The following is a 20456-nucleotide window of genomic DNA, read 5'->3' as shown; positions in this document are numbered from 1 at the left end:
GGTTTGAGTGCAGTTATGGAGCAATTTGCCATGGTTGTCCCATCATGCAAGAGCCACCAAAAACAAAAGGATCCTTATCTAGATAAGGACACAGTCCCTCAATAGTTAACTATGCTGCAGGTGGCAATTGAATACTTATTAAAACTGGTTTTGTCTGGACCTCCAAATACCTTAAACAGTCATATCTCCATTAAGTATGTAGCATATACTGTAATTATGGGGGGCTTAAAAACGCCTGATGCAAATTTTGCCCACAGCTTTCTCAAAGGCGAGAATTTCTAACATGTACTGGCAAGATTTCTTAGGGAATCTCACAAGCCCAGAGAGCTTTAATAGGGCCTAAATGAGTCTATATCCCTGCAAAGTTTATTTTAGCTGATTGTGATTAAAATACATTTCATAACGCTGAACAATCTGCCTAAGTGTTATTTGAAATGTAGTTAAATGTAGTTTGCTCTGAGTTGTTAGTCTCTTGTACTGAGAAATTGTACTGACCACATACTTACTCATTCCTTTGGAAGTCCAGAATAACTGTTTTTCTGTTAGATTTGTGAAAGGTTTTATGAGATCCTCAACTGTTACAGCAGCTAATGCATTGATACTTGAGGAAACAGTGCTGAAAAGGTAATTTAATGTAAAGTAAAACGCTTACACTGTTATATCAAAGTATAATACTAAAATGTGTGACATTTAACTTTAATAGTCTTATTTTATAGATTTGAATAACTTTGGTGCAACAAATCATCACCTTAAGGTTCCACTGAATGCACAGGCTACAAACAGCCCAGGAACGCCTGGATAGTCTCGAAGAATGTTTATCACCAAATACGGCATAAGCTACAACACACAATGTAATAAAACGTTTATATTTAGCAACATATTACAATTTTAGATTTGTGACACTTTAGAGGTGAGAGCAGTAAAGTTCTTAAATTAGTACTTAGAAATGTTGGGGTAATTAGTAATTAAATAATTTAGTATAATTAGAGGCTGAATGACAGAATTGAGATGTTTATTTGTTCTGATTGGTTGGAAAATGTTTTAAGTGCCAGGTGTTGGTTGCTTGTATTGGAATTCTTTGTAGGTGGGATTATTGTCATCAAAAGGTTCCACTACTTGGGATGTAGGTGCTGAGCTAGTTAGATGCTATCTATGTTTTCTAGTTATGGAGAGTACGTTTGGAGATTTATTGCAGTAGGGAATGCTGGTGTCACACTTTTGACTCACACATTCAATAACATTAATGCCAGTGGACTTTTTAGTTATAATTCTTAAAACAACTGTGTTCTGATGAGAATATAGTATGAAATTGTCATAAATATTTGGAATTATAGATGTTCTGAGAATTATTGTTGATGTCTAGCACCATCTTTTTTGGAATTATGAAATACTGCCTTAATAAATGAGTGATTTTGCTGTGTGACAAGTGGTAATATTAGAAGACCTTTGATTTTATTCACTAACACAGTGTAGCAATATATCTCATTACAGACAAACAATGTATGTTTTAGTCCCAACTTGTCTTGCTGTTGCACAATGAAATATTGCAATTAAATCAACCTTAAAGGGACACTGAACCCAAATGTTTGCTTTTGTGATTCAAATAGAGCATGCAATATTAAGCAACTTTCTAATTTACTCCTATTATCAAATGTTCTTCATTCTCTTAGTATCTTTATTTGAAAAGCAAAAATGTAAGTTTCAATGTCGGCTCATTTTTGGTAACAACCTGGGTTGTTCTTGCTGATTGGTGGATACATTTACCCACCAATAAACAAGAGCTGTCCATGGTGCTGAATCAAAAATTAGATGGCTCCTTAGCATAGATGCCTTCTTTTTAAAATAAAGATAGCAAGAGAACGAAGAAAAATTGATAATAGGAGTAAATTAGAAAGTTGTTTAAATTTGCATGCTCTATCTGAATCACGAAAGAAAAAAATTGGGTTCAGTGTCCCTTTAATACAAAAACTCTATCTGATTCTTCCTTTGTATCACCCTCAAACTAACTAACTCCAAAACTGCTTAAACGCTGTTAAGATTTCACTTGTTGCTGACATCTACTCCTTTCGTATTGATGTCTTTTCTAATAAGATTTAACTTATATCTAGTTTTTCAACTTCAGATAGAGAGTTTGATATCGATAATCAATCAGAAAAGTGGGCAGGCTCAGTTAGCTGGCCCATCAAGAATTCTGAATGGTTAACCATGATGGTTAACTTTCTATAAATACAGGAGGAACCATTTAGGAGAACTAGAAAACGTTGAAAATTGATGGGAGAAAGACCAGTTGCTGATAGCCCAAAGAGGCTGAAGATCCAATGGAAAAAAATATAATGGGGCTTTAATATTTCTTTTTTAATATAATTTCCCAAAATGAATATATGGGAGAGGATAGAGTAAGAAAGAGTTTATTGATGTAAGTTTGGAGGGGTGGTAGATTTAATGTGGGGTTACAAATGGAAGGCACATAAGTTCTGTCTCTATTAATAAAGAGTCATATAGGATCTAGCCATCAAATTGCTGCCATTTAGTACAATGCAGCTGTGCTTGTAGTTATTATCATATTCTTTATCTTTTGTTGCTCTAAACGTGATATGCAAAGGAAACTTGTGAAATATTTCACTACAGCATTAAAGTAGTTAGTGTAATATTACATAATACATAACAGAGAGCATATAAATAACTTTGAATAATGTCAATATATCACCTGATCTGGAGCTGCAATGATTTTTGATGTCCATGGATCACAGTCCTTATATACTGAATATAGGATGAGTCCACATATCACAGCACAAGCCATGATAAGCAATAATCCAATAAGATTTATGTATAGTGACCTTGAAAATAAATGGGGAATCATAGGAATTTATACAAAAAAAATTAACTCTAAGGACAAAGTGATATTCTTCCTGAATTAGCTATCTGTGTTAGCAGATGTGGTGTAAACTCTGAGAATACTTCCCATGCTTTGGGAAATGTATCCAGTTTATTCTGAGGGTGTTGCAGGATGTGCACCTAGTCTAGTCTGCTAGTGTGGTTCATCTCTGTGTTTTGTAAATCATTGCAATTAGTTTACTTTATCAAACTTATTTATCAAAGTTATTCTTCCGAAAGCTTGTCAACTTATAAATGTATAGTTAGTCCAATAAAAAAGTATCATTGCTCAATGCAATACATACTGTATATACAGTTGTAATCAAAATTATTCAACCCCCATTGCAAATCAGGTTTATTGTCAAGATTTACAGACTTTCATCTGTTTACAATGAACAAATCAAACAAAAGCAATTAAAATGGCTCAACACAACAAATGCGTCGAGTGGTTTCCCCAAATTCAACTGAAAATGCAATTTTAATGAATTCTGCAGTTTCAAAATTATTCAACCCCTTCATGGCAAGCATCTTTAGTACTTAGTAGAGCACCCTTTTGCTGTTATGACCTGCTGCAAACGAGATGCATACCCGGACACCAGCTTCTGCCAGTATTCCTGAGGAATCTTAGCCTATTTCTCAGTCAGGTGACTGTGAAGGCCACTGTTGAATCTTCCATGACTTCTGCAACCAATCCTTGCTGGAATTTGAGGTATGCTTGGGATTAGGGATGGGCGAATGTGTTTAAATTTGAATGTGTCACACCCGTATGCAAATCTGAGGAATACAAAATAATTTCAGTATCAATGGTAAGACCTCAATTGCCGAGACAAAAATAAATCTATATTAATGTAGCAGAAAGTTACTGAAAAATACAATGACAGGTTGTATCTTCATTTGTAACACCAAGCTGTGATTTCTATAATGGTGGTGTAAATAGTATTACCCTATAGCTGCCACATGTGCATAGGAATGCACTGAGGGAATGCAGCAGGGAAATCGGTTTACACTCCAAAGGTCAGATAAGGCATAAAGGTAAAACAAAAAATAAAATATGATGCACAACTTCTATAAAAAATAATCAATAGTTAGTGCAACAAATGTAAGTGAATGAGGTGTGATTGAAGAAATAAGAATAAAGTCTTATAGGAAAGTATGAACGTTATAAATTGTCCAATTAGCATAAAAACTGAATATGAGTGGAATTTAGGTACAGGATACCACAGCAAAATAATTATGAAGTTTAGGCTTACCGGAGAATCAATTCGTTTGACAGAGCTGTGCGATACAATGTATGGTTATAGAACGCTGTGTTAGTCCGACTGTGCTGAAGTTGGCGTGTGACGTCACAGCCTCGTGGCTTGGACGAGCGTGGTTGTATCGCAGCTCACTGCCGATGCAGTGTAATCCGGAGTAGAGAAAATAAAGAGCAGTAGAGATGACAAGGTGTTTAGAGAGCGCTGAGGATTAATAGCAATAATATAATTTTACCAGATGCTGAATCGTAGGAAATGTGAAATTATTCACTTTGATATTTTGATCTGGTTGCGAGGATCCTTCTGTTGAAAACTCAGTGCAGAGCAGGAGTTGGCTTGTAGTGTATGAGAGGTATAACTTCAATACTAAGCAATTTGTGAAGTGGGAGGCAACCTTAAATAGGGTGGAGAGGATAAGGTGAGCAGAAAATTAAAGGGATAGTGATTTCTGACAGGTAGTATGAGAGGAAACCCTGACAGAATCCCCCATCTAATGAGCAACTCCAGGTGCTCATGGTCCAGGGCGATCAGGGTTTCTTTGATGGAAACTGGAAACCAGACGAGGTGCTGAAATGTTGCTGGCAGGTTCCCAAGAGTCTTCCTCCTTGGAGTATCCCTTCCAGCTGATGAGGTATTGTAGAGCTCCTCGGTACAGGCGGGAGTCGAGAATAGATCTTATTTCATACTCGACATTTGGATCAATGGTAATGGTTGGAGTAGACCGTTGATTTGAGATACGTCTAACCTCCCTATAGGGTTTTAGTAGGGAGACGTGAAATGTTGGGTGAATCTTTATTGTATCAGGTAACTTGAGGCGAACAGCATTAGGATTGATCACTTTCTCAACTGGGTATGGTCCAACGAAAAGAGGGGAGAGTTTTCTGGATGGAGTATTCAATCTCAAGTTTTTTGTAGAAAGCCATACTAAGTCGCCTATTTGGTAGACTGGAGGAGTTCTTCTGTGTTTATCATAGTAATGTTTTTGTATTTCTTTGGCCCGTTTTATGGAGGATTCGATAGATTTGAAGTTAGAGGAGATGGAGTCAGACAATTCCGAGATGCTGGGAGAGAGGGACTGAGAAGTAGGTAACAACTGAAAAGAAGGGTGAAAACCATAATTTGCAAAGAACGGGGTTTGATTGGTAGTGGAATGTAACGTATTATTATAACAGAATTCGGCATAAGGTAAAAGTTCAGACCAATGGTCTTGTTGTGTAGAACAGAATGCTCTCAAGAATTGTTCAAGCCACTGATTACATCTTTCCGTCTGTCCATTTGTTTGTGGATGATAGGCAGTAGTAAGTCTTCTGTCAATGTTGAATATTTTACAGAATTGCGACCATAACTTGCTGGAGAATTGTGTGCCTCGATCGGAAAGGATAGTAGTGGGTATACCATGGTATTTGATGACATTGGAAATAAGTAAACGGATAGTCTCCATAGCAGTAGGTAGTTTGTTATATGGAATAAAATGACACATTTTTGTGAACAAATCCACAACAACAAGAATGGTGGTATTTTTTGAGGAAAGAGGTAGGTCAACAATAAAATCAAGTGCAATGTCAGACCATGGCCTCTTTGGTGTAGGTAGAGAAAGTAGCAAACCATAGGGGGGCTGTTTTTCCTTTTTTGAAACTATACATGTACCACAAGTTTGAACATGGTTCTTTATGTCAGTGGACATGTGAGGCCACCAATAGTTTCTGTTAACTAATTCTAAAGTCTTGGTAATGCCTGGATGCCCAGCGAGTACAGAGTCATGTACAGAATGGAGGAGAGTAGATCTGAGAGTAGGTGGGATGTATAATTTAGAGTTGAAGTAGTAACAGCCGTCAGGTTTGATAGTAAGATCAAGCTTCGCCTTTGTTTGATCCTTTCTTTGTTCGATTTTTAGGATAGGCAGGGAGTTAGTGGTGAAACAGAGAAAATTTTGAGGTGGGATAAGAGATTGTTGAAGGGACGGTGAAGGTTTGTCGACTGGCATACGTGAGAGGGCATCCGCCTTCTGATTTTTTCCAGATGGGCGAAAAGTAATTAGGTAATTAAGCCTTGATAGGAATAGATTCCAGCGGACTTGTCTAGCAGATAAGGTCCTAGTAGACTTTAGGTACTGTAAGTTCCTATGGTCGGTATAAATTAGAATAGGAATAGCAGTCCCTTCCAACAGGTGTCGCCAATGTTCCAAAGATAGCTTTATAGCAAGTAACTCTTTATCCCCGATGGGATAGTTTTGTTCAGCCAAATTCAGGGTTCGTGAGTAGTAGGCGACAGGGTGTAGGGGTTTTTTCAAATCTTCCCTCTGAGACAAGATTGCGCCTACTGCATAGTTGGAAGCATCGACTTCCAGGACGAATTGATATTTTGGGTCAGGGAAGCGGAGGATGGGAGCGGTGGTAAATTTTTCCTTTAGGAAATCAAATGCTTTTTGAGCTTCAGGGGACCATTTGAAAGTTCTATTGGATTTTGTTAATGAAGTAAGTGGAACTGTGAGCTTGGAGAAATTTTTTATAAATTTTCGATAAAAGTTCGCAAATCCCATAAAACTTTGTACCTGTTTTTTTGTTTTAGGGATGGGCCACTGTAGAATTGTATTGATTTTGTTGTCCTCCATACGAATGCCTGCTGGGGAAATTTCGTAACCTAGAAATGAAATAGACTGCAAATTGAATATACATTTTTCAGCCTTTGCGTATAGATGGTTACTTCTAAGTCTGGAGAGAACTTGTTTAACATGAGTGATATGTTCAGATAAGGACTTGGAGTATACTAGTATATCATCCAAGTAGATGACGATGTAAACATCCAGGATATCTCTGAACACGTCATTGATAAGATGCTGAAAAGTAGCAGGGGCATTACATAACCCAAATGGCATGACGACGTATTCGAACAATCCGTAACGAGTTCGAAACGCCGTCAACCATTCATCCCCAGATCTTATTCGGATTAGGTTGTAAGCCCCCCTTAGGTCTAATTTAGTGAAGTATTTGGCCCCTTCAAGTCTCTCTATGAGCTCCGGAATCAACGGTAAAGGGTACCTATTTTTTATGGTAATCTGATTCAATTTTCTATAGTCGATTATGGGTCTTAGTGAACCGTCTTTATTTTTCACGAAAAATATCCCCGCACCTGCGGGAGAAGTAGAGGGGCGAATAAAGCCTTTTTTTAAATTTTCATGGATATAAGTTTTTAGATGCAGAAGTTCGGGGTTCGACAGAGGGAATATATGCCCACAGGGTATTTCAGATCCTGGAATGATATCAATGGGACAATCGTATTTACGATGAGGGGGTAGGTTTTCACTTTCTGTCTTACTAAAAACATCAATGTACTCTTTGTACACATCAGGTACAAGGTTTTCAGGTGACACTTCGGTTGTCTGTAGGATAGTGACCGGAAAACAATTGTTAATACAGTAAGGAGAAGAGAAGGTCAGTGAGTTGTTAAACCAGTTTATAGTAGGATTGTGAGTTTTAAGCCATTGAATACCCAGAACCACGGGAGAGACAGGTGAACAGATTACATCAAAAGTAATAAATTCTCTATGGTGGTCAGTGGTACTCACCAGGAGGGGTACGGTTTCATAGACCACAGGACCAGTGGTGATTTCTCTACCATCTATCCCCCTAAGAAAAACAGGAGACTTTTTCTGAGTTAGTGGTATTTTATTTACAGTGACATATTCCTTATCTATGTATGAGGCAGTGGCTCCGGAATCAACTATCGCGGATGCGCTGGCCCGCTGTTGTTCCCACTGTAAGAGAAGAGACAGTGTTAAATAAGAATGAGTTTGTACCTGGGTAGTACAACAAAATGGCTGGTATGAAATCTTACCCTTGTTCTGTCTGAGAAGGGATGGACAATCTTTTACTGTGTGATCGTCAGAGGCACAGTATAGACAAAGATTTAAGTTGCGTCGTCTGAGTTTCTCTTGGGGAGAAAGAGGACCTTTTACGAATCCTATATCCATAGGTTCGGCCAGGCTTTTAGTAGAGGAAGTAGTATGTGAGGTAGTAACTTGTTTTTTATAAGAGAAATCATGTGATGACCTCTCTTGCTGCCTTTCCCTGAGGCGTCTATCTATGGTGATGGACAGGGTCATCAAATCTTCTAGTGTAGGAGGTAGATCTATTCGTGAAAGTTCATCTTTAATAGGGTCAGACAGACCCAATCTAAACTGGTTCCGCAATGATAAGTTGTTCCACTGTGAATCTTTTGCCCATTTCTTGAACTCGGTGATGTAGTCTTCTACAACCCTCTTTTTTTGTTTCAACCCTCTCATGGCTGTTTCTGCCGTAATCTGTTTGTATGGGTCCTCATACAACTGACCCATAGCTGTGAAGAAATTCTCTAATGAGTTTAAGATTTCTTCGTTGTTCTCAAAGAATGTATTCGCCCAAGTACGGGGTTCACCTCTTAAGTATGATATCGTAGTAAGAACCCTCACCCTATCAGTAGGATAGGTTTGGGGTTTTAATGCAAACATAAGCAAGCATGCGTTTTTGAATTCTCTATACTGGGATCTATCCCCATGGAATTTCTCTGGGGGACTAACTTGGGGCTCAGTGCCAGAAATTCTTTTGTCAACCACATCCCTAATATAAGCTTTTATAGTCTCATTCTCAGTTTTAAGGGAATTGAGACCATCAGTTAATAAATCAACCCTTTGTTGAAGGGCAATTATGTGTGGGTTGGTCTCAGCTGGGTCCATATTACTTTAGGGCTTAGTATTCTGTCACACCCGTATGCAAATCTGAGGAATACAAAATAATTTCAGTATCAATGGTAAGACCTCAATTGCCGAGACAAAAATAAATCTATATTAATGTAGCAGAAAGTTACTGAAAAATACAATGACAGGTTGTATCTTCATTTGTAACACCAAGCTGTGATTTCTATAATGGTGGTGTAAATAGTATTACCCTATAGCTGCCACATGTGCATAGGAATGCACTGAGGGAATGCAGCAGGGAAATCGGTTTACACTCCAAAGGTCAGATAAGGCATAAAGGTAAAACAAAAAATAAAATATGATGCACAACTTCTATAAAAAATAATCAATAGTTAGTGCAACAAATGTAAGTGAATGAGGTGTGATTGAAGAAATAAGAATAAAGTCTTATAGGAAAGTATGAACGTTATAAATTGTCCAATTAGCATAAAAACTGAATATGAGTGGAATTTAGGTACAGGATACCACAGCAAAATAATTATGAAGTTTAGGCTTACCGGAGAATCAATTCGTTTGACAGAGCTGTGCGATACAATGTATGGTTATAGAACGCTGTGTTAGTCCGACTGTGCTGAAGTTGGCGTGTGACGTCACAGCCTCGTGGCTTGGATGAGCGTGGTTGTATCGCAGCTCACTGCCGATGCAGTGTAATCCGGAGTAGAGAAAATAAAGAGCAGTAGAGATGACAAGGTGTTTAGAGAGCGCTGAGGATTAATAGCAATAATATAATTTTACCAGATGCTGAATCGTAGGAAATGTGAAATTATTCACTTTGATATTTTGATCTGGTTGCGAGGATCCTTCTGTTGAAAACTCAGTGCAGAGCAGGAGTTGGCTTGTAGTGTATGAGAGGTATAACTTCAATACTAAGCAATTTGTGAAGTGGGAGGCAACCTTAAATAGGGTGGAGAGGATAAGGTGAGCAGAAAATTAAAGGGATAGTGATTTCTGACAGGTAGTATGAGAGGAAACCCTGACAGAATGTTAGAATGAATGTTATTGTAAAAATTCAATTAACATAATTGAATGTTGATAATAACGAATATTCTTAAAAATTATTTTATCGAATGTTATTTACAGTTTTCGAATGTCACTTTCGAATTTGAATGTCACATTCGAATTCGAATGTCACATTAAAATACGAATATTACATTCGTATTCGAATATCACATTAAAATTTGAATATTACATTTATGAAACACAGTTGTAGACTAGAAATACTATTGCAAATTCAAATGTGAAATTCGAATTTGAATGTCACAATCAAATTTAAATATTACATTTATAAAACACAGTATTAGACTAGAAATAGTAATTCGAATTTGAATGTGACATTCAAATTCAAATGTAGCATTCAAATTTGAATATTACAAATTTGAATGTCACATTCGAATTTGAATGTCACAATCGAATTAGAAAATTACATTTCGAAATTGAATGTGATATAAAATACATAGCTAAACATTCTATTATTCTAACAAATATTTTTGAATGTTATTGAAAAATTAAGAATGTTAGAATGTTATATAAACATTCGAAATTCGATTTGAATGAATGAATGTATCAAAATTCGTTTTAAATATCAAATTTTTAGAAACATTCCCGCCACCCTACTTGGGATCATTGTCCTGTTGGAAGGTCCAATGACGCCCATGCTTCAGCTTCCTCACAGACGGCATGACGTTTTCTCCTAGGATTTCCTGATACTTAAATGAATCCATCCATGAAGCGTGTGCTTCATTCTTCTTCCTCCAGACACACCGCAAGATCCATTGGGCCAAAAAAGTTCCAGTTTTGTTTCCTTGCTCCACAGAATAGAATCGCAAAACTTTTGTGGCTTATTTATATGATTTTGAGCATCTTAGAGTTCTGGCATGGAAACCTTCTGCGTTTAGTACGCACCTTACTGTGCAAACTGAAACCACAGTGCCTGTTGCCACCAAGTCTTGCTCAGGTCTTTTGCAGTCACTCAAGGGTATTTCTCAGCCTGCCTTCTCTGGTTGCAGTCGTTGATAGCTTTCTTTTTTTGCCCCATCCAGGTAGTGTAGTCACTGTTTCTTTAACTTTGAACTTGTGAACTATGCTTCCAACGGTGTCTCTAGGAACATTCAGTACCTTCGCTATCTTTTTGTATCCTGTTCCTTGTTTGTGAAGGACTAATGATGCCTTGGATTAGTTGCATCAGGTGTGCTTGAGACAACACCTGTTTTGCATATGTGTGCTGTTGTGAGAGATTCTTTTCAGGGGGTTGAATAATTTTGAGACTGCAGAATTCATTAAACCTTGCACTTTCAGCTGAATTTGGGGAAACCAATTGAAGCATTTGTTGTGTTAAAGGGACAGTCTACACCAGAATTTGTATTGTTTTAAAACATAGATAATCCCTTTATTACCCATTCCCCAGTTTTGCATAAGCAACACAGTTATATTAATATACTTTTAACCTCTGTGATTATCTTGTATCTAAGCCTCTGCAAACTGCCCCTTTTTTTCAGTTCTTTTGACAGACTTGCAGTTTAGCCAATCAGTGCCTGCTCCCAGATAACTTGACGTGCACAAGCACAGTGTTATCTATATGAAATACATGAACTAACACCCTCTAGTGGTAAAAACTGTTAAAATGCATTCTGAAAAGAGGTGGCCTTCAAGGTCTAAGAAATTAGCATATGAACCTCCTAGGTTAAGCTTTCAACTAAGAATACCAAGAGAACAAAGCAAAATTGGTGATAAAAGTAAATTGGAAAATTGTTTAAAATGAAATGCTCCATCTGAATCATGAAAGGTTTTTTTTGGCCTAGACTGTCCCTTTAAGTGATTTCAATTGCTTTTGTTTGATTTGTTCATTGCAAACAGCTGTGCGTCTGTGAATTTTGACAATAAATCTGATTTGCAATTGGGGTTGAATAATCTTGATTACAACTATATAAATATATATACAGTATATATATATATATATACTGTATATATATATATATATACATATACACACACTGTGTATATATATATATATATATATATATATATATATATATATATATATATATATATATATATATACATAGATATATATATATATATATATATATACACACACACATACAGTAACCATGTGACTGACAGCCAGGTGATTCAGATACAGGTAACCTAGTAGCCAGTTGAGATAATAACTGTGTGACCGGCAGCCAGTTGATATAGCTACAGGTAACCTATTAACCAGGCAAGACTGTATCCATGTGACCACCAGCCAGGTGATATAGCTACAAGTAACCTAATAACCAGGTGAGACAGTAACCATTGACCCAGCAGCCAGGTGATATAGCTACAGGTAACCTAGTAGCCGGGTGACCCTGTAGCCACATGATATTGCTAAAGGTAACCTAGTACCTAGTTGCTATAGCAACATAAATTGAGCATGCATTGGGGTGTGTATACAGATGTATAACTGACTACAGTGAGCAGATATTATGGTTGTTTAGGGGCAGCCGGTACATTATACTCTGGTGATTGATAATTAACAACTGGGTTGTCTCTCTTTGGCAGGTCCTTATACAATTATTGAATCTGAGTCACTAGCCACTGACATAACATAAGACTTCTCTCCCATCTGTACTGATATGCTAAAGTACTGTACTTTACTGACGTGCTGAAATAGACAACTTATCTAACCTTCTAATTGGCAAAAGCGGCAGCAAATCATTGTCACTCGTGAGTTAACTAATGGCAAACCATTATATGGAGGATACTTGAGAAATCACATAACTTGAGCAGTGCACCTTCTGTATCCCTTTGCAGTGTGAGCTGGTAGGTACTTTATTTAGTAACTTTAAATCAACCACAAGTAAATGAAATCAGGGGGCAGGTGGAGGACCGAGGTTGGGATGGTTTTGCGGTAGATAGGGAACAGATGAAGGACTAAAATTAAAGCGGTAAACCTAACTTTTAAGGCACCAGTGGAGTACAAGCACCTGGTATAAGCAAGACTTCCTTAGAGGTGAACATGCTTGCTCCCCCTGCAAATCTAAGGGCCTTGTTGGCCTAGGCCCTGTTGCCAGTACTTCAACAATATTCAAATACTGCTTATGGGACATAACATAATTGTATTAACTCATTGTATTTATACAAAGACATTTGAGCAATACATTTCAAGACACACATGTTCTTGTAGCAGTATATGGTGCTTCTACATAATTTAGTCAATCTAATTACTCCAGTAAATATGTTACTTGAATCCCAGATCTATAAGTTACTGTCCATACAAAAATATATGTGCATTAGCCCTCTATAAAACTTTCACCTGATGTTTTTACAAACGCTACAGCCTCTAAAGATCAGTTATACCATTCTAGCATGTTTATGCTCATTGTTTTATAACCAGAGATAGGGAAAAGCATTATGGCCTCAAGTTATCAAGTTGTGGATGTAGTTGTGTAGTTGTGGTGTAGGCTCATGTGAGACTGCAAACCAATAGTTAGGAAGCAGTTGATAAATCATCCAGAACATGCTCATCTAGGGTGATTGATAGGCTCTGCTTTTGCACAATATTTTGCACTAGAGTAAGAGATGGCACTGCACATGCATATGCTTGAACAATAATCAACTAGCTGGCAACTTTGTATGACTGACAATTAATATTCAATAAAAGTATTTTTATTGCACATTTCTATTGTGAAACTCACAATTTGGCTTGCAATCTTGTCTTGCAGGAAATGTATCTCTGGACTTGAGCTTGATTGACACCATAGATTCCAGTCCATACAAATATTCCCCCAATAAGAATTGTCCAAAAGGTGTGTCGTCTTAAAGGGTGAGGATCAAAACTAGTAGAGATAATAAGAGTAAAGAATAAATAATATAATAAAAAATAATAACGATTCTACTGCATTCACAGTGCGCTTAAATTAACATTAACAATACTAATTGTTGCATACATTTTCTACATTATTAGTATTATGCTGAGTTAAAATTATTTAAAAAAAATTAATTGCGTTATCAACTTTAGAAACTAAAATGTTAATTAACAAATGTGATTTAATTATTCCAGTGCTCTAAGGCTTAGGTGAGAAAATTAGAACATTTCAAAATATGTTAGCAAATCATTTTAGAAAATATGTATAAAATTTACAATTTGCTAACATGTTTTGAAATATTCTAATAAGCCTTTCTTTTTGGCACTCCCTACTCTTGTATTATTGTGATTAGCTTAAGATTTTTTTGGAGTCTGTGAGAGTTTATAAGTGTGGGTGCTGAATTATCCCTCTACTATGTGACAGCCATCAGCCAATCAAAAATTGAATCTTGCACATGCTCAGTAGGAGCTTGTGCCTCAGAAAGTGTGCATATAAAAAGACTGCATATTTAGATAATGGATGTGAATTAGAAAGTTGTTTAAAATTGTGCGCTCTATCTAAATCATGAAAGTTTAATTTTGACATTAGTGGTCTTTTAAGGGACATACTATTAGTATGTATATTAGCATGAAAATGTAAAAAGATAAAAGTTGTTAAATTTTAAATTAACAATAACTGCACAACTGTGTACAACTGAATCATGGAACTCTACTGGTTGACAGGGACACCTCCCATAGAAACATTTGGTGTATTTAGCAAAGGAACATAAACTGTATTACATGTTGAAAAAATATCTTTAAGGGCCTTTTCTATAAAGTTCCCTTGTCTTTTGAGATTATCTAAATCTTGTCAGTACTGCTAGTACTCTCCAAGAATTTTAAAAAGGCAGATTTAAGCAGCGTAAGAGCGTAAGAGTGTGGTTCAATTGTGAAAGAGAGATAAATACATTACAATATATTGTGGGTGAGTTAATCGGGCCCTTAGATAAAACAGCAATATTGAATCATGTATTATAATATACAGCATATAAAGTAAACAAAAAACACGAAAAAGTAACAATAGTAACTAAATGAGGTCTATTTTTTCCTAATTTTTAGTGAAATCTAGTATAGCATTAAATGACTAAAAAAACAGACTGTCTTCTTGTAATGATAACAGTCATATTCTTTCTAATAAAGTTTGCTTAATTAAAGTAATGAAAAATATAGCTAATGAGATAAATACTTTATTTTCAATTGTTATAAAAAATATATACTATATATTTCACAACCATATTTTTAGGCAGAGGTAGATAACAAAAATAAAGGATATGTTTTCCTTCATTAACTTAAAGGGACAGTCTACTTAAAAATGTTAATTGTTTAAAAAGATAGATAATCCCTTTATTACCCATTCGCCAGTTTTGCATAACCAACACAGTTATATTAATATACCTTTTACCTCTGTGATTACCTTGTATCTAAGCATCTGCAGACTGCCCCCTTATCTCCGTTCTTTTGGCAGACTTGCATTTTAGTCAATCAGTGCTGACTCAAAAATAACTCCATGGGAGCTAGCGCAATGTTATATAAATGGTACACATGAACTAGCAGTGTCTAAAAGTAAAAACTGTTAAAATGCAGAGATAAGAGGCAGCCTTCAACGGCTAAGTATTCAATTTGAGCCTTCCTAGGTTTAGCTTTCCACAAAGAATACCAAGAGAACAAAGCAAATTTGATGATAAAAATAAATTGGAAAGTTGTTTAAAATTGCATGCTCTTTCTGAATCATGAAAGATTAATTTTGACTTGACTGTCTCTTTAACAATAACGATGATAAAATACTAAAACATTTAAATAAGCTATAAATATATGAAACTGTTATTTAGAGCAGCATGAAGGAATTGTAAATGCTTAGGGCTCCATTTAAAAAGATACAAATGCACAAGTGAGGGGGCGGAGCCTGGCAGCAGCTAAGATGGCTGCGTAACTCCGGAGCTCCGTTAAGCAGACCTTTCAAACAGCTAATCCTGGGCAACCAAGCTGCATTAAACTGACCCACAGAGTGACCCGGAGAAGCCCAGCAGACCAGAGAGCACACAGCTGGAACCTCAGCCCTTACTCTGCTGCAAACGGCTTCAACACCGCAATCTGTAATGTGTCTAAGTGAGGGGCCGCAACACACTTCTCACGGCTGCTGATGTAAGCTGCGTTCTACATAGCTCTCAGGGACCCGAACCGGAGCCTTTGTCTTCCTCCAACCGACCTGCGGAGACAGAGAGACCCGCCTGCAATATACCTGCAGTGACCACGCTAGGCCGGACGCTATCTTAACGGCTTCTTCATGCTGGGTATGCCACGCATTATTGTGACTCTGAGAGGCGCACCCAGGTAACTCAAATACCTCTATACCGCTGTCACTGGTGGTTATTACCAGAACATTTCTGACCACACTACCCTGGCTAAGACAGCCATAGACTTTAAAAGGGGCAAAACCTATTTTATATATATACCACCCCTTTCCTCCCCTGTTAACACCAGTCACACGCTGGTTTTCTAAACCGGCTGCAAGGGACCAACATCACCACAGATAAAAAACACTTTCTCAGGCCTAGGACATATATAACCAGGCCACCCAAAATTGTGATAAGCATGTTAGACAAGCCAAAGATCTTTCTCAGAGCGCAGTGATAGCGCACCCAGATTCCACAGGGCCTTTCTTCACTCCTATCCCTACGGGGACATATAAATAAAGTACATGCTATCAAGCTATCCTTATTCTACATAGCGTTAGACGTGAAACTTCTTCACAAATTTGGCATAAGATGGGGAGAGGTGCCTGTCCCTCACACTTAGGCCCTGACGGCTAACCCCCAGCCCCACTCTACCCTTTTACAAAGGGATATATACGGCATTATAACTGTATCTACTCTAGTCATATAAAAGTTACAGAGGGACTGTTACCTGTTTTGTTGTTATCACTATATTGCTACGTGTGAATAATTTACCATATTATGATGGCGGCCAGGAAACAAGCAAAATCAGAGAGAATAACGAAGCAAGCTGCAACCAAATCCCACACCATGTTGTCATTCTTTGCTGCTAAACACACAGCCTCTACTGCGGGCCCCCACCACAGGCAAACACATTCCTCCAGCCCGGCAAGCCATACAGTTGAGCCTTCATCAACGCCTAACACACACGAGAGCATCCCTGCCTCGCTCTTATCTCACTTTGCATCTAAACAAGAGATCTCTGACATCTTTAGAACCTGTCTCTGGGAGGAGTTCACGGAGCTGAAACAAGATCTCCATAACCTAGGTTCTAGGGTAGACATGCTAGAAGCTGAAACCAAGGAGGTAAGGGAAGACATTGAAAGAATTGATGACAGGACGTCAACACAACAAGAATAAATCACAGCACTAATGGACAAGATCGATGATCTTGAAAATAGAAGCAGGAGAAAGAACTTAAGACTCAGTGGAATCCCTGAATCTATTCTCCCAAGAGACTTTCCTGACTATCTACAATCCCTATTCACCTCTATCAAAGAATCCTCCTACCCAAACGACATCTTGTGGGTATGGGCCCACAGGGCTCTCCGGCCTAAACCTCCAGAAAATGCCCCACCCAGGGACATCATTATCAGATTTAAACATTTTCTCCAGAAGGAGATGCTGCTAAACCAATCACGAAGAAAACAACCCATCAAATTTTGAGGCGATTTAGTACAATTCTACCAAGACCTCTCTGCAAGAACTTTACAGATTAGGAAATAATTTCTCCTACTAACATCACTGCTTTGTAACAGGAAGATTCCTTATAGATGGGGATTCCCCGTCCAACTGATGGTCATACAGAATGACAGGCGATATGTCTGCCATGCACCAGAGGACATGCCATCTTTGTGCAAGGATCTAGGAGTAGACCCCCCAACAACAACTACCCCCACATCCTCTTCCCTCCAGGCGCTGCCTAAGAGGATGAAGCCAAACACTGCAAGGTGGCAAACTAAAATGCCACGCAATAGCCTAGACTGGAGACAAGCTACAGAGACTTGTGGGCCCTCCCCGCAGAAATCCCTCCACTCCTCTGACCCTGCGGAGACCTATACCTGTGTCCTCTACAGTACTAAACGTTAAAGTGAGCCCAGTCATTTAATGTGTTCAAATCAGAGGACATGTCATATGGTCAGGTAACACTAACAGACTCTTCCTTCCACAGTTCCAGTGTTGTACGACCCTCTCCCTTCCCCTTATCATAACTATCATAACTCCCATTACCTCCAGAACACTCTGTGTACTGCTAATTACCCCCCCCAAGATTAAAAAGTTTAACCCCCCCCCTCTTTCACGATGGCCCGCCGGGTAAAGAGATGGAGGAGATATATATTACTATATAAATATGAGAAGTCTGTGCCTTATTCCCCCTTCAAGACTTTTTTTATTCTAATATATGTCTAATCTTAGACTTAGAGATATGTTTATTTTTTTTCATGTTACTGCTTTTATAGCTTGTTCAGAACTATTGTTTTATTGTTTTTTTACTCTGTATATGTAAATATTGACTCAGAATTATTTGGTGGACAACAACTGCGGAACTACATAATCAAGGTGGTAATATACCTTTAAATGGGGAATGTAACACTATTGACTAAATAACTACTATTGGGAAGTAGTTTGATAAGTCAGAAGTTAATTAATAAAGTGATGTAGAATGTTTGGGAACAAAGTTTCCCAAAAGTGTAAGATTATCACACACTTAAATTATTTCTGATATGCATCACATCTGCAGAACAAATATCTAGGTAGTTTATATCATGTAAGTGCTGATACACAAAAACAGATTTGAGAAAGGTTACTAGAGGTATCAGATTACTTTTGGCAGCATACACCCTAGATTGATTGCTAGGCAGTCTGTGTTATGCAGGAGCTGACAGGCAAACAGGTTGTTTGGTTTGTGCAGAGAATGTAGAAAACAATCCGGAACAAAACAGATTGGAGTTAAGATAAATTGTATCTTTACCTCTTTCTCTGATGTGGAGTCACAAGCTGGGGTGAGCCTGAACAGTATGTACTGCAGAGGTAAAGGCTAAGGATGGTGTTCAATATATACAGTGAGTTTAAAGACAATAGATTTGCTGGTTCAGTAAATATGTCAAATGCAGAGATCTCTTTAGGAAAATATATCGAAAGGTGGAATACTTGCTAGGAGCTTGTAAAGCGAGCTGAATGTGTGAGGCTGCAGAGACAGTCTCATCAGGATTCAAATTACTAAGCATCTGTGTACAGGTGAAAGGTAGGTTTATAGCAAAGTCTTAAATGGGTATACAGCAAATATAGAAACAGGACATGACAGTATGCATACTTTGTAACACTGTATATTCCCTGTGCAGAAGAGGTCTGGTTAAAACACTTTCGTACTGTTAGTTATGTGTATATCTTAGCTCACCATATACCTACACCTAATCTATGACAACTCAGTATTCCAAAGAATCCCGCCTTTAGTTATATTGTCACAAAATGCAAAAGGACTGAACTCCCCTTGTAAACGCTCGAAAGCAATTTCTGATCTGGCAAAACGAGGAGCAGACATTATTTAATTACAGGAGACACATTTCAGGAAAAATCACTGGCCAAAATACCTTGGCCGCACATATACCCAACATTTTCACAATTCAGGCCCACCAAAAAATGTGGGGTTAGTATACTGCTCAAAAAAACCCTACCTTTCACATTACTGAATAAAATGACAGATACGGAAGGTAGATTCCTGGGATTGGTAGGACTTCTTTATGGACAACCCATAACACTTGTCAATATTTATGCACCCAATACTACCCCAAAACCATTCTTTATTACAATGTTCAATAGATTGTTAGACACCTCTAAAGGTCCCGTCTACTTGGAAGGCGATTTCAACTTCCCTCTCCAGCCACAGCTTGATAGCACCAACCCCTCACCAAATCTAACACTAAATTCCTCACATACTTTTAGAAAAATCTCAAAATTCATAAATTATACGACACCTGGCGTTTCCTGCATCCAAACACGAAAGATTATACATTCTATTCCTATCCCAACAAATCCTATAGTCGCATAGATTATCTATTCACTAACCAACCCCAGGACTTTCCCAGATCACTCGGTGTTCTATCTCACCCACATTCTGGTCCGATCACTCTGCGGTAATACTCTCTTTTAATTGGCCAGAACGCACAACTAGTCCTTTCCTTGGGCATTAGATGATGCCTTCCTAGGCAATGTTGAGCACATTACTAAATTAAATTAGGCCCTAATCGAGTACAGTACTTCCTTATTAATGCCCCTTCAGTGCCTAATCAGTTCACGGAATGGGAGGCGCTTAAGTGCTTCCTCCGGGGAGAACTCATAAAAATAAAACCCCAAGTCAATAAACAACAAAGGGAAACGTATCAGGATCTGACCGCTACACTCTCACGACTAGAATTTCAACACAAACAATCACCAACAGAGCCTTCCATTCTGTCTGAGATCACAGATGTGCGGAGAGCGCTTGATGACTTCCTACAGATTGAATATCACACCCTAAAAAGAATGACAAATAGCTTATTTCATTTTGAAAGTAATAGAGCAGGTAAATACTTAGCTAGGACCCTTAAAAAAAGAAAGCTCAAGTCTCATATCTACGAAATCCCCCTCCCGGAAAACCCCCCTCAGAAAACCACCCCTGACATTCTACAAGCATTCCACACTTACTACTCTAATTTATATAATATACCCTCGGAAATTCC

At 37.8% G+C, this 20456-nt stretch overlaps 1 protein-coding gene across 1 annotated transcript in view; it reads right to left on the bottom strand.

Annotated features, from left to right (window-relative positions):
• Positions 1-20456, bottom strand: part of LOC128662938 (sodium-coupled monocarboxylate transporter 1-like) — a 204308-nt gene that overhangs the window by 80091 nt on the left and 103761 nt on the right. The window contains exons 6-9 of the mRNA XM_053716996.1: positions 13536-13676; positions 2708-2837; positions 749-837; positions 507-616 (exon numbers count right to left, since the gene is read on the bottom strand). Of these exons, the coding sequence (XP_053572971.1) occupies positions 507-616; positions 749-837; positions 2708-2837; positions 13536-13676 (470 nt within the window). The remainder of the gene's footprint in view (positions 1-506; positions 617-748; positions 838-2707; positions 2838-13535; positions 13677-20456) is intronic.

This window comes from Bombina bombina, chromosome 6 (genome assembly GCF_027579735.1).
Source record: "Bombina bombina isolate aBomBom1 chromosome 6, aBomBom1.pri, whole genome shotgun sequence".
Lineage (NCBI taxonomy): Eukaryota > Metazoa > Chordata > Amphibia > Anura > Bombinatoridae > Bombina > Bombina bombina.
The sequence above is the reverse complement of the archived record's forward strand: the minus strand, read 5'-3'. Positions and strand labels throughout refer to the sequence as shown.